This window comes from Lissotriton vulgaris, chromosome 6 (assembly GCF_964263255.1).
Source record: "Lissotriton vulgaris chromosome 6, aLisVul1.2, whole genome shotgun sequence".
Taxonomy (NCBI): domain Eukaryota; kingdom Metazoa; phylum Chordata; class Amphibia; order Caudata; family Salamandridae; genus Lissotriton; species Lissotriton vulgaris.
In genome coordinates, this window is record NC_141694.1 from 998357846 (window position 1) to 998373871 (window position 16026).

General features: G+C 47.0%; 1 protein-coding gene across 1 annotated transcript in view; it reads left to right on the forward strand.

The window, feature by feature from the left end:
• ARG1 (arginase 1) overlaps positions 1 to 16026 on the forward strand; it is a 305104-nt gene that overhangs the window by 166253 nt on the left and 122825 nt on the right. Inside the window, exons 4-5 of the mRNA XM_086927039.1 lie at positions 5343 to 5502; positions 7422 to 7516. Coding sequence (XP_086783165.1) covers positions 5343 to 5502; positions 7422 to 7516 — 255 coding nt within the window. The remainder of the gene's footprint in view (positions 1 to 5342; positions 5503 to 7421; positions 7517 to 16026) is intronic.

Sequence of the window (16026 nt, forward strand, 5' to 3'; positions counted from 1 at the left end):
CCAGTCATTTAAATAGTCAAACTATCAATCCACCGCCACTATTTTTCTTATTGTCAGGGGTACAAAGGAAGGGGCAGATTTAAGCCCCTTGCGGCTCTTTTGCTCCGTTCTTGCGTGACTTTTGTGACGCAGCAGCTAAACAAAAAAGGGCGCCATGGTGCGGCGTATAATATTATAACAACGTGACGCATTTGGGAGATGCATCCCGTTATAAAGCCCTGCACCATCAAGGGGGCGTTCCGGCGCAAGGGAGGGCATTCCTGCTCTGGAACACATCCTAAAAGTGGCTGAGGGAAATCTACAAAATTTCAATCAGTCACCTTTAGGACAATGATGCGTCACACAAACCCTGCACCTGCTTGAAGCAGACGTACGGCTTGACCCAGCATTGGGGAGATAGGGTACCCCAGAGCATTGCTGGAGCTGCGCCATCGTTGCGACGCAACTCCAGCAGTAAAGCTTCGGTGACGTTTTGGGCCCATGGTGCGCCGCATTGCAAATACGGCGCACCATGTTTAGTGGTGGTAGCGGGCCGCACAATTAATGGCGCATCCCTGCTACTTTGCAGGGATGCGACGGTAATTGCAATTCTGCCCCTTAGGGGCATACTTACTTACGCGTTCTGGCGCATCTCCAGAGATGCGCCAGATCAAATGCGTCACGCAAAACTACCCTTGCGACACGGCAGATGCGCCTCATTTACAATGCGGCGCGCCCTGGCGCAAGGGTAGGCACTTGCGTGACGCATCTCGTCACGTAAGAGCGGCGCATCGCTGGAGTCACGTCGCCAACGCAATGCAACTCCAGTAATCCTCAGGGCCACCCAATACTTAACATGCTGTGTCAGTCCTTACGCCTGCTTCAAGCAGGCATAAGGAATTGAATTGACGTAGCAGCGTCGCAGAAGTGCCTGCGTTAAATCTTGTAGATTTCACGCAGGCAATTTTGCGAGGCGCACAGCCGCCGGACCGCCCACCCTGCGTACTAGGAACGCACCCATTGCGGTGCAGGCCCATGGCTTTATAACGTGACGCATCTCCCTAGATGCGTCATGCTGTAAATGACTCGCAGGGATGCGCTACGTTTACGCCGCTGTTGCGTCACGCAAGGCAACGTTAACGTGGCGCAAGGGGCTTGTAAATGTAATCTGCCCCCTAGTGTCTAGCATTACACAGTTCTGTAAAGTACACTCATACATAATAGTTACTCAGGCCAATGAGACCACAAAATAGAAAACAAATAAGCATAGTAGCAACGCCACTGAGAAGGAGAGCAGTGCACCTGAAATGCACAGAAGATTTTGAAATATAATTTAACTACAATGTAATCGTCATCAGCGGCATTATTGGCTTGCTCCATGTAAAAAACAAATATTTGCAATACAACAACACAGAGCAGGAGAAAACATCATAGTAGTGAGTGATGAAATGGCTACTACTACTCACCAAGCCCGGGGATCTCCAAGCCGAGCTGGTCCAGCAGGTCGCGCTCCCGGTCCAGGAGGTCCGTCCAGCGATGGGTGACCTGGCTGTAGGTGCGCTGGACCCCGTAGAGGTGGGATATGGCCCAGCACACACAGGTGGAGAGGTGTGGCTCACTGGTTAGAGGCGGCAGACCCGAGTGCAGGGAACGGCCCGGGACCAGGGTTCGATTCCCGACGCGGCAGGGTCTTGGACCAGGATCAGCGGACTGATAATTCTCGCATCGGTGCCTACTCCGACCAGGGAGCACACTCGGCAACTCTGGGCATTAGCTTGCCTCATCTCCACAACGGCCCCACACAAACGCCGGGGATGCCTGGTTTCACCTTGGAGACCCCCAGGAGGGACTATCTCACAGGGAAAGCCAGGACGGGTTCCCCAGCGGTCTATAGCGCTACGAGGCCTCCGGGTAGCAGTGCGCTTTAAAAAAAAAAAGACACAACAACACACCTTCTCCCACCGCTTCCGGCGCTCCCGGATGTTGTAGCTGCCGGCCGCGATCCTGCCGCCTCCCGCGATGGTCCTGGGCAGGCGGCGCTGGACGAAGTAGACCAGCGCGCCCACTTCCTCCGGGCTGAAGATCTCCCGTTGCATCACCTGCTCCCCCCTCAATCGACCGCATTGTGTCCTGGCACGGGGTCCAGGACTCCTCCTCCCCGCCGCCGCTGCCGCCCTCAAGTGCCTGGGCAGCTTCACGGCGCCTGGCTTCACCATGGTCTGGGCAGGTAAGGTAGGAAGTAGAAAATTAAGAAGGAATAGGATAGGGAAGAAAAGAAAAGAGTTTAAAAAAGTAGTTTAAAAGTAAAGAAAAATAGCAGAAAAGACAAAAATATACAGCTAGGAAAAGAGAGGGATAGATAAGAAGCAAAATCGTTAAAAAAAAACTGAAAACAAGCAAAGGATGGCAAAGATAGCAAGAGGATTAAACACCATGCCCAGACACAGGAAATGAATGAGAAACAAGATGGCCGGCGCCCGTTCACGAGCGCGAAAGTAAGTTCGCACGAGATTTTCCTCGCGATCTCATGCGAACTTGTACTCGCAATGCGCTTACTGCGCGAGATTATACATAGCGGGCGGAAACGGAAATACGTCACGCAAACAAAATGGCCGCGCCCGTACTCGACCTTGGGGTAAATTTGCGTGTTGCGCTGCAAGCGGCTCGCGAATACTGCAAAAAACTCGCGAAACAACAAGCCGCAAAAAAATATAAAGCTCATTCGCACGAATTGGCGGCTTCCGCGGTCGGTTTCACACGACGCCGCGCCCCGCGAATAGCGCGGAAAAACCGAAAACCGATTTTTGCAAAAGCAAAAGCAATGAGCAGGTGCAAAAGGTCAACCTCATGATTTGTAACGATTCCCTGTAGTGCTTCCTGAGGGGGCCCTCCAGAATTCGGTTGCCTGCTTGCAACTATTGTGTGACCCTGCTCTGACCATAACTGTATGCCACAAAGGTCCTGATTTACAGCTAAGGGAGCAGACAATTCAGTGACACATTAATTAGCCCCTAATTCATTATTGTCAGTTGGGGCAGGGCAGGTGTTGTTAATAAACTAACCCCAAATTAATTCATGTCAGTTCAAGCAGGGCAGGTGGGCTTGCTTTTCCCCCCCATCTTCTACAGTGATGATGAACCAGAGGGTGGCATTGATGTAACAGAGGGTGGCATGGGTCAAAGAGAGGGTGGCAGTGGTGGCAGTGGTGAAACAGAGGGTGCTGGGAGGCTGTGATGATGAACCAGACGTAGAAACAACATAGTCGCGACCGTTGCGAGCCGACAAGTAAGTTCGCAATTGCGAACTAGTACCAAATCCTCGCGAACTGGCAGAAACACTTGCGAACACAAAAAAAAATCCGCAAATTCGCGAGAATTCGCGGATTTTGCGGATTGCGAGTTCGCAAATCCGCAAAATTCGCGAACGCGAGATTCGCACAATTCGCCCATGCTTACTGTTGATTGTATGGGACTGGAGCCGTCCTGGAACCTCGCAAAGGCACAGGCGAGGAAACAAAAGCACACAGCTTGTTATCTCTTCACCTGTACTTGGGAGATGCATGCTTTTTACTTTGTTGTATATAAGTACATGAACTGTAAGAACGTCAGATGGGTTGGTCTGTCTTGTCTCAGAATTTACACAAATAACAATTTAAATAGCACTATTTTATTTCTTTTATAGCGCTACTCAACCCAATACAGAGTGTTAGAGCGCTTTACATAACATACATATTATCCATTCCAAATAAATAATGTAAGTGTGTAGCTCAATGTACAAGATGTGTTACATGAGGCAGTCAGGGCAACAAGGTGTAGAAGTCAAATATCCTTCATAGTTCACTGTGGTCTAATAGAAGGATTACAATGTATTAACTGCAAGTAACACAATGAACGCTATGTTCAAGCAGTAATCCACTTACCTGCTCTACATAAAATAAAAATCTGTGATCTGCATGTTGCATGATATGCTTTGCAGGAGAACTTTTTTTTTAAAACACATTTTATTGCATTTGCAGTTGGCATATGTTATAACATACACATATCAGAGCCTCACTTCCATTGAGGTTTCTTCCTGTCATGCCACGTGGAATATCACGATTCGTGACGTCGTGTGCTTTGATAGCACACGTCATGATGTCACTTGCATACTGCCTGACTTGGTCAGTCCCCCCACTTCTTTTTTAGGACTTCTACAGATGAGATATTCTGAGTATGTCTAAATAAATCTCCATGCATCATATTTCCCACCTGTTCTTTCAAAGTCACCATACTATTTATGACTTATCTGCAATAGTTCAAATCGAATTGGTGGGCATGTTATAGAAGAAGGTTAATTTACGGTGAGGTGGAATCTGTTGCAGGTGCCAACTTAATATTGCCAGGCAGATTCCAGTACCAGAATCTGTTTTTTGCCGACCTTAGAAAATGTCAGCCCTCTTTTCTTCTAGCTGGTGTATGTGACTACAGAGGAAACCCCACGCACTCCCTACTCCAAAATAGTTATATTGCCATCAGATTTCATCACGGGCCACGCCTCAGCAATATTGCAACTCACTCTGAAGTACATTGGAGTTTTACATTTAAAATGTGCTTTCAAAACATCTCTAAAATGCAATCGTAAAGAAAAGCTAATAGATGTGGAGCAGCAGCACGGTGTATTTTTGTTCCTTTGTTCGACTTGGCAGCTCTATGCTACATGATATCTCTAAGTTTCTAAATCCTCGCACATTGAATTGGCTGCAAGGGAACACTATACAACAAACGCTAGTGAAAGTTAATGTTAAAACAGCTTGCAATTTGTAGCATAATGGGTATGTTAACTTTCTGGTGTGTAACAATTTTTCATTATGAAAAAAGGCTAATTCCGAAAAAAATGTAGTGTTAACTCTTCTAGAAGGGGTTCCCAAATATTGCATCGAGGTTTGGGGTGCAAGAGATGGGTCGGCTCACTTGCTTTCGCAAAGGTACAGAAGTGGTATTGGCACCGAGGGGCTTGCTTGCTGCTTTCTGTATTCCAGCAGTGCAGGGCACCACTAGTTTGGTGTGGGGGCAGCGCACTATGCGGGCGCTATCCGGAGCACATGAAGAGACCCCTGTCCTGCCTCTTGTTGCAGACTCCATAGTGCTGCACACATTGGTGTTATCTCATTGAAATCGAAGAGGAGGCCCACGAGGGCCTCCTTTCAATTCCCGCCTTCCCCTCTTTTCTGCATTAGTACATTCAGTTCAGGTCTGGTAGCAAACAGCACCCGGCACTATGTACCCTCAGGTCAGTGACCAGACCTGGCAGGACACACTTATGAAATCCAGATGTTGCAATGCCCCCAGTTTGTAAAAACATTTGTTATCTTTTTGTCTCTTTAGCCTGGCAGTTGGCACTATTGCTGGTCATGCGAAGGTTCATCCTGATCTATGTGTGGTTTGGGTGGATGCCCATTCCGATATCAACACTCCATGTACATCTCAGAGTGGAAATCTTCATGGACAGCCTGTCGCATTCCTTATAAAAGAACTGAAAGACCAGGTAAATGATTCACCAGCATGACTTTGATTGGACTTGTGTCCATTGGAACCAAGGATACTTTTTCGTACTATTTGGAACGTTCCAGGTGATATTGTGTGTGTATTCTTTCAAGAAGAAGAGGAGCCAATACCCGCCATCCGCTTCCTACTGAAGCGAGGGAGCAATCCGAACTGCTTGCATTACCCACAGAGTGCTGCACTCCTCCTCACCTCCTACCTAAACAAGAAACAAAAATCCCCAGAGCAAATAGAGGCTCCAGAAATGCCCTATCCCTGCTACTGGAACCCCTCACCTTCAGTCGAGACTGATAAAAGAACCAGTCTATCTCTGGAAGTGCCACTAGAATCACAAACTGTCTGCCTCCCTCCCTACATCTAAGCACCTGACTAGCAGCTTTCAAAAGGACCTCAAACTCCTCCTTTTTGACGGACATCTTGGTTAAATTCACCCTCAATCTGGCTATCGTACTCCCTCCACTATAATGTGACCTGCCCTTGTTTTACAACCCAACCACCAAATCTTCCCTTCTCATTTGCTAAACTAATTCTTGTTATAACTCCTGCACTCATGCACCATTGTTAAGGTACAAGATTAATTATTAGCATTGTAACCCAATACAATCCTTGTATCCTGCTTGTTGTAAAGTGCTCTGATACCTTCGGGCTGTGCTCACGCAATATAAAATTGATGAAATAATAAATAAATGTTCAGGTCATGCAGCCAGGCACTTTGCATGTGCTAAATGTGCAAGTGCCTGGCTGCATAAGCTGTTTTTTTCTGGGCTGAAGATTTCACAGCCCTGTGGGCGTGACCTCCTTAGCTGGGCTTTGAGTTCCTGTCCTTCATGATGAGGGGGGACATCACAGATAGACTCAGACCTGGGTGCTTCTGTTTTAATCCTTGAAGTATCCAGGGCAGACTGACCGTCAGTGACGCTTAGTCACAGAGTGGGATGTGGTCACCATCCCACTCTGTGACGAGTAAGGAACCGATGCCTCCTCTCATTGGCCGTCCCATAACATGGTCAGCCAATGAAAGGAGAAAGCAGTCCCAATCCTCCAGGAACCAACCAAATTCTCTCGGGCCACCCAAGAACACCACTTCTGCCCGATAGGCTTTTTAAAAACAATGTTTGGTGCATGTGTGTGTGTATGTATGAATGTATCTGTATTTATTTGTGCACACTGTAAATGGGTGTGTGCATGTGTATGTGTGTGTCAATGGTGTATGTATGTGTGCGTGCTTATGAACGAATGAGTGAGTGTGCATGTAGATGGGTGAGGGAGAGCATGTATGTTTGTGTGTGTGGCTCGACCAACCCCCCCCCCCTTCTCGGATTACCGCTGCCTCTGGTAACGTTGTTGCTCAAATGCATGCCTGTACAACCTGACTAATTTGAAATATGTCCCTGGTAAACCCTGACATGAGCCACAATGAATGGGCTAAATGTGACATTGTAAGGCTCACTTAGGGGACTGCTCCAACATGGCAGTTGACCCCCCCCCCCCCCCCCCAATAAGTGAGAGTTGACAAGGTAGAGACAATTGTTCCGTGATAAACGTTAGTACAAAATGAATGAGCATTTAAAAGTTTGCTTACTTCAGTTTCAATCTGCAGAGTACTTCCTGATCATCTGCAAAAAACATCAAATCTTTTCTACTATGATCAATCACAGCTTCTACACTTAACACATGTTACCCAATACTTTCAGATTTACTTACTCTGGTTGTGTTTATATCTGGATATCAACCAAAATTATAATATTAGGAAAACTGCTGCCTCTATAAACAGCAATTTAAATAACTGGATCCAAAGTTAGTGGTTAGCACAGTAGTACAGAGCGCACAATAATATAGAGCACACACGTGTGTCTCAGGGCTCAACATCTCTGTGGGACTAATGCTTGCTATTATGTTTAGATGCCTGATGTTCCAGGATTCTCTTGGCTGAAGCCATGCCTGTCTGCTAAAGACATTGTATACATTGGACTTAGAGACGTGGACCCCGGTGAACAGTGAGTAAATCATCTTTTTTTTTGCATGTACAACAGACATGAAATAAATATTAACTTACCCAAAAAAGTCTCTGCAATTACCAGTTGCGGACAAACTAGGAAATACAAAGCAATGTCTTTTTTGAGTTTGTTCAAAAATCGAAAAACACAGACTAACCGGGAAACCCACTATGGATTTTTTGAAGATTTTTCACTTTTGCCAATCCCGAAGAGAAATGTTGTGCTATGATCAATGTATAGCGTTGATGATTTTGATTGCACTCTTAGGGCCTGATTACGAGTTTGACGGTCCTACTGGCTGAACGCCACGTCCACGGCCGCCAGAATACCATAGCTCTCGCAGTCTTCCAACTGCCGTATTACGAGTTTACCATGATGCAGGTTGTGTGGCTGTGGAAATCTTGCAGCGGGTGGTGACAAGTTTTCCGTATGTATCAATGCCTGTGTGAACATTTCGACTGCATATGTGTCGAATGCACACATAAGGATGATGTATGTGGAAAAATAACACCTACCCATTGCCGGAGTCTGGCTCATATGTGGGCAACCCAGGCAATGGGTATGTGGTACAAATCAGACTCACCTGAATATCGCTGCAAAGACGGTTGTAATCCTTGGAGTGAAGATGCTGCTGTGAAGGGGGGACCTGAAGAAAGGGATCCAAGTTGAACTCTGACTAAAATAATATGAAATGGGTGAGTACGCACCTCAAATCCTTCGGTTCTGCCGACTTGAAGCTGGCTGTCCCACGGCCATGGTCAGCTCGCTGGAAAGCCAACTTGTAATACGAATGTTGGTGAAACTACTCTATGCAATCCTATGACAGCGGCTTTTTTCAGACCCCTGCAGTCTACGGTGACCCCTGCAGTCTGCGGTGCGCTGGCAGTGTAGGCGGTTCAGCTGCGGTCTTTGCAATAGCAATTCTCCTATCTCCTAATACAGCGGTCGAACCGCGATGGCGGATATGGCAGTTCACAGACCGCCAAACTTGTAATAAGGCCCTTAGTAATCACTATAGTAAAACAAACTTTAGTAATGCTATTAATTCTTATTTTAGTAGCTGAGCTAATCAGAGATATTAAAATGAAAGGAAGAATACTGCTTGAGGGGCAGCAATATTTTATCCATGTTGTACTTGCCTATAAGTCAAAATTACCAATTATCGTACTGTCATGTCTCAAACTTTAATATTGATAAAATAGGTGTTTGAAGGAAATGAAATAAGGTGAGGCATTTTTTTTAAATAAAAGCTTGTCACTACAATACTAACTAACCCACTCAAAATACTGCACCTCCTTTGCTACATTATCCTTGTTACATCTTTGGATAGGTGCTTTCCATACATTCATTGTCTCTTGGTGATTCATTCTCACTCTCAGTGGTCCACGTCATTTAATATCACTACCTATAATTAACAAAATATGCAGACACCAGCTATGTTCACCATAATTGTGGGTGCAAGTTTAGGAGCAATGTCAACATCTCAGAATGTTGGCATATAGTACTAGGCGACAACAGAAATGCATTCCTTTTTAGGTGGCCTAGAACCATGAGAGAAGCCTCAAAACCTTTAAAATCAACCCTGTTCTGCTTGTAGCTCATATCCTTCCTACATGGTATGGGGTAGTCGAGGGGGAAAAAATCTAATTAAAAAGATCTTACCTGGCTTCCTTTTTCTAACTTCTTATCATCCCCCCTCTCCTTCCTAACCTTTCCTTCTTTTCTCTCTCTCTCTCCCTTTCTTTTTCTTTTCTTTTCTCCTCCTACTTTCTTCTTCCCCTCTCTTCCTTTTCTCACAGTATCTGAACCTCTTCTCCTCTTCATCTCCTTCTCCTTGTCTTTTCACATTGGTTCAGATTTTTTGTATACTGTTATATTATGCTGTACTCTTTCTTAAACAAAATAAAACTTTATTAAACTGAAAAAAAAAAGATGTACAGGAAGGTTTCCACATTCTATTGCCCCCCTGACCCCACACTGAGTAAATGTAACAAAATGAGTAAAGGTTCATTTAAACGTCTATAACGTAATGATTTTGGGCCATCTGGAATGCAATCCAAAACATTTAAATTATACTAATTCAGGAATCCAGAGCGCCTCTAAACTAGTTGCACAGAATGTTAAATTAAAATAATTGTGCATAAATAAAAAATATTGTGCACCATTCACAAGGCATTCTGGCTCATGTGCAAAGTTTATCTACAAAACTTGACATTCACCCGAAATTCCTGGAATTATAACATTGCGTCTCTCAGTGTAATTACACGCCATTCACAGTAGAAAACTTACAATGAATGGTGCAAAATGATAGGGAACGTACGGGAACGCTAGAATGCAAGTAGCTGTTGTTTGCGCTGCTTTTATTTAAATGCATTCTTAGGCCCAAAAAGTGTAATTGTATGTGATTGTGTGTAATTTTGCCATCATTTTGTGTAATCCCATGGATTACATGGAAGTATATACCGTATATAACATACAGTCACTGGATGTTGTCATCAGTGATGTCATTTGAGATGTCATCAGTGATGTCATCAGTGATGTCACTGATCATGTCATTAATGATGTAATATGTGACATGATCAGCAGTGGATTGCGGGTGCGTGATATATAGTTAGTGCAACTAACTATATATGACATTTCAATGGTTTTGTGTGAGTAAAATAAGGTTTTGTAAATGCTAATTCCTAACTATATATGGTCTATAACCCATGGTTTTTTCAGTGAATTTTCAAGGTTTTGTAAATGCTAATTCCTAACTATATATGGTCTATAACCTATGTTTTTTTCAGTGAATTTCAATGGTTTTTTAATAGCAAATATCAAAAGCTTTAAAATGTCAAGTACGTGGTAGGTAAAAACATTTTCGTGTTTATGCACGCTGATGTGCTTTGAACGCTGCCCCCCTCCTCTTTTCTTTTAGGAGTATTCTCTCTTTGCAGATAGTGAAGGGTAGGTAACGCAGGCCTTTGCCCCCGTTGTAATCCGTCGTGCCTGCTTCCCTCTCCATTTGATTGATTGTTATCCTAGCATTTATTGTTTTGGAATTGGTTCTCTTTGGTTCATTCTCTATTTACAAACAAGCACAGAGTCGCAATACTCTGTTTAGTCTTTGCAGATAGTGAAAAATCGTTAAAAAAACAAAAGGAATCAAGCAAAATCAGTAGGCCACTAATGGGATCTCTTTTTGACCTCGCTAAAATAGAAACATTATGAACAACCCCTCATGAGAAATACGAAACTAGTGAGAGGAACTGAGCTCGACACCATGATGGCTGCAAGACAGCTCGGCTCCGCCGCCCACCCCACCCAAAATAACGACAAACCCTATGCAAATATTATAAATATATACAACACACCAGCAAAGTAACAGGGTAAAACGTTTTATTAAATAACTATTAACATGGCAGCCTGCTGGAACATCGATCCAAACAAGCCTTTGTATTTGGGGCTCAAAATCAATAAGTAACAGGGTAAAACGTTTTATTAAATAACTATTTACATGGCAGCCTGCTGCAACATCGATCCAAACAAGCCTTTGTGTTTGTGGCTCAAAATCAACCATCAATAGTAAGATTTTCATAGGTGAGTGTAGGTTCATGGTTTTCCATCCACAGAATAAAAGCCTGGAGTGGGAGTGAAAGAACAATAACTAGGTAAGAAGGAAGGCAGAGGTTGTGGGAAGGACTCTGGATATGGTATGTTGCTTGGTCCCTGAGATGCTTCGATGTCACTGCTTTGCACAAATGGCATAAGTCCTGGATGTTGGGTGCCATAGTTGAGGGTTCCGAGCAGCGCTTGTAACACTGTCTGAAGCTTATTTGCACCTGCTGCAGCTTCACTATTCTCAAAGTAAGTGGGGGCTGTTTGTAGACCTGACTGCATTGGAAAACAATGTGATACGGTGCCTCCCTGAACCGCTTGACGGAGGCCCCCGAGATAATTGCGCCTGCTCCACACCTTGTCCCACAATCCGTTTGACCTGAAGACACGTCCTGCGGTGCCCTGGTCCGACCATCACATATACCTGCGCCAGGAGACGGCGTGGGGTGCACTAGAAGGGAGAGGCGGCACGAACGAGCCTCCCCCACCTCCCCAGGTGGAGGTTTCTCAGCTACACCCCAGCGCTTCACTCGACCAGCTGACTTGCGCCCGCTCTTGCAAAGCAGTGCCTCGCTCGGCCAGCTGAATTGCGCCTGCTCTTGCTATTACAACGTCTCACCCGCCATCCAACGGAATTGCACCCAATCTTGCGGTACAGCGACAGGCGGCTGCTACGGAGCTCACGAAATGGCGGTCGGCTCCACAGACTTGGGCCTGGCCTGCAAGGATGGCTCTGGGCAACCGTGGAACTCGGACGCTTGACTGCTAGGGCATGGGCCCCATTCCCAAAAGAGTCCCCTCAGCCTTGAAGATTCTACAACAGTCACCGGGACCCCCGACTCCCGCAGACTTCCGGTGGGGAGCGACTGCCATGATTGCTCGCGGAATGGCCACGACGTAGCCACGAGATGGTGGTGCTCTCACGCTGACGCCAGCTTCAGTCTGAAACATCCAGAAACACTGTAGACTACCAATTCGATCAGTTCCGGTGGAGCCCCAACGTGACCCGGTAGAGAAGAACTTGCCCTCCCCTCTTTGACTGATGGTTCTTGTTGCCTGTCCCTTCTGTTGTCATTTAACAGAACTTTTTGGACTGCTGAAAGGGGTTGTGTTCCGACCGCTGGTTGGTGGACACATTTTAACTATATTCTGGACCTGCGTTGTCGCGTAATGCGTCATATGACGCGCCGCGTTAGCGCACCCGGAAGTGCTCCGGTGCGCGAGGAGCAGCTTCCCGGAAGCGATCCAGGGCGCGGCGCGCAGCGCGTAACGTAAGCATAACAGGTCATGTGACTTGTTAATAAAACTTTTCATTGGTTCATTTTACTTTTGTTTTTCTAATGATGGAAGGCTTGGTCATATGACCTAAAAATTACACTTTTCATTGGTTTAGAACATTTTTTTTCCCCAAATTATGAAAGCCCCACCTTTTTTTTTCTCACTCTGACTTGTAAAGCAAAGGACCCAGATGCATTTACAGTTTATCACTAACTATGTTCCTGGCTAATGTATTTTCCCGGGAAATTTACAACTGTCCTGCAAGTAAAATATTCCTATTTCGAGAAAAAGGGCGTTTCTTCGTCCCATGAGGGAGCCGTTGAACAAAAGAGGCTCGACCTGCTGTCTTAGTCGCTGATAGGCATGAATATCGGATTCTTATCGATCACTTTATGTTGCAGGAGTGGAAAACACAACAGCCCTTGACCATTTATCTTTACTGCTTTCCTGCGTATTATACCTTTTAACCGTCATGTAATCGGGCTGCTTTATTTCACTTGCCTTTTACTGATTCGAAAACAGTGGCTATTATTCAAAACTTTACCAATCTAGGTACTACTACCATGTTTTGTTTTAAAAACCTTTATTGTGAAAATGTCAGTATACAAATACGGGCCTATAACCACGTGGGCCGGCCACGGAGCAAACTGTAATCGTATATGATGAGGGGACATTTACACTGTAGAAGAACGTAACGGGCGGACCATTAGGTTGCAAGAACTAAAGTGTCTAACAGTTGCGGAATCGGTGGACGTACATTTTATAATTAAAGTACGACAGGGCCAGTTACAATAAAATTATCTAGATATACATTTGCGGGCAAGTACCATGGGTGACGTTAATTCGAACTTTCAATAGTACAGTAATCAATAACACATCAGAACTTAATATCAATAGGGATGTCCAAATGTTCAATCAGTACTCGTCCCCACCCGCCATGTGCTTCAAAACTGCATACGTATCTTGTGATATCAAGGTTGGGCAACCAGTACACAACAAGGAGTTACGAGTCCCATTTATACCGGTGCCATTTTGGGCGAGGCCGGGCAGGTCCAGGATATAGTCAAAATGTCTCCACCAACCAGCGGTCGGACCAGAACCCCTTTCGGCAGTCCAAAAAGGTTCCGTTAAATAACAACAGAAGAGATAGGTAACAAGAACCATCAGTCAAAAGAGGGGACGCTTTCGGGAATGGGGCCCATGCCCTAGCAGGCAAGCGTCCGAGTTCCAAGGTGTCCCAGGGCCATTTTAGTGGACCAGGCCCAAATCCAAAGAGCCGGCTGCCATTTTGAGAGTCCTGTTGCAGCTGCCTATCGCTGCACCGCAAGAGTGGGCGCAATTCAACTGGATGCTGGGCGAGAAACTGTAGCCGCAAGAGCGGGCGGAACTCAGCTGGATAGCGAGTGAAACACCAAGGGGCGCCCCACTGCAGCTGAGGAGCCTCCACCTGGGGAGGCGGGAGAGGCCCGTTCGCGCCGCCTCCCCCCCTCCCCCCGGGGCACCCCACGCCGGCATTCGGCGCAGCATTGTAGGATGGCCACACCAGTGCGCAACTTGCTGGACACCACCTCGGTGCCATCCGGATCTCGGCGCGTTGTGCTGCCTTCGGCCTACTGTAGCAGCAAGTGCGGGCGCAACTCAGCTGGACAGCGAGTGAAACACTAAGGGGCGCCCCACTGCAGATGAGGTGCCTTCACCTGGGGAGGCGGGAGAGGCCCGTTCGCGCCGCCTCCCCGCCCGCCCCGACCCCCCCCCCCGGGCACCCCACGCCGTCTTTCGGCGCAGCATTGTAGGATGGCCACACCAGTGCAAATTGCTGGACACCACCTCGGTGCCATCCGGATCTCGGCGCGTTGTGCTGCCTTCGGCCTATTCGCACATCGGTCCGCTACTGACGCCGCCTCACAGGCCAACGGATTTTGTAGGCTTTTTATAGCCCAAAGACGCATAACAGGTCATGTGACTTGTTTATAAAACTTTTCATTGGTTCATTTTACTTTTGGTTTCCTAATGATGGAAGGCTTGATCATATGACCTAAAAATAACATTTTTCATTGGATTGAAACATTTTTTTTCCCAAATAATGAAAGCCCCACCTTTTTTTTTCTCACTCGGCAGTCCAAAAAGGTTCCGTTAGATAACAACAGAGGGGACAGGCAACAAGAACCATCAGTCAAAAGAGGGGAGGGCAAGTTCTTCCCTACCGGGTCACGTTGGGGCTCCACCGGAAGTCATCGAATTGGTATTCTACAGTGTTTCTGGATGTTTCAGACTGAAGCTGGCGTCAGCATGAGAGCACCACAATCTCGTGGCTCCGTCGTGGCCATTCCGCAAGCAATCATGGCAGCCGCTCCCCACCGGAAGCCTGCGGGAGTCGGGGGCCCTGATGACTTTTGTAGAATCTTCAAGGCTGAGGGGACGCTTTCGGGAATGGGGCCCAAGCCCTACCAGGCAAATGTCCGAGTTCAAATGTGTCCCAGGGCCATTTTAGTGGACCAGGCCCAAATCCGAAGAGCCGGCCTCCATTTTGAGAGTCCTGTTGCAGCCGCCTATCGCTGCAACGCAAGAGTGGGCGCAATTCAGCTGGATGGTGGACAGACGCTGTAGCCGCAAGAGCGGGCCCAACTCAGCTGGATGGCGGGTGAGGCACTGTGCCGCAAGAGCGGGCGCAACTCAGCTGAATGGCGGATGAGGCACTGTGCCGCAAGAGCGGGCGCAACTCAGCTGAATGGCGGATGAGGCACTGTGCCGCAAGAGCGGGCGCAATTCAGCTGAATGGCGACTGAAACGCTAAGGGGCGCCCCACTGCAGCAGAGGAGCCCCCACCTGGGGAGGCGGGGGAGGCCCGTTCGCGCCACCTCCCCCCTCCGGGGCGCCCCACGCCGTTTTTCGGCGCAGCATTGTAGGATGGCCAGACCACTGCAGCAACTTTCTGGACACCACCTGGGTGCCGTCCGGATCTCGGCGCGTTGTGCTGCCTTCGGCCTATTCGCACAACGGACCGCTACTGACGCCACCTCACAGGCCGACGGATTTTGCCGACTAAAAGACAGACCAAAGCAGCCCATTGTTGCTTTGAGATGGATGTTGCAGCAGGCTGCCATGTAAATAGTTGTTTAAAATGTTTTTTTTAACGTGTTTACTTTGTTGGAGCGTTGTATATATTTATAAGTTATTAAAGTGTTATAATCCTACTACTTTGTTGGAGTGCTATATATTTTTAATGTGACACATAATTGTGAAGACTTTGATGTACAAAAAGGCATCCCTGGAATCTTCCGCTTCAGGCTCGGTCCCACACACCCTTACAGTGAGAATCCCCTCCCCAATCACAATACAGGATCGTTATCAGATAGTAGGAACGCGTGTGGTGTGACGGATTTCATGGAGTGGGGGCCTTGATCTACTGTAACTCCTTTGAAGAGGGGTGATTCTTTACAGTTGGGGCCATAAACTACATCCGCAGGGCTAGGTGATAGCCTGGGACCGGCCTGGACAATCGGACACAGAAGAAGAGGAATGTCAGAGGGTGCGGTAGTGAATAGGGTGAAAGGGAGGTGTCGGGCGGGCACAGGGTGTGATTCTCAGGGAAGAGCAGCGCAGATGGGGGGAGGTTTATGGCCCATGCATGA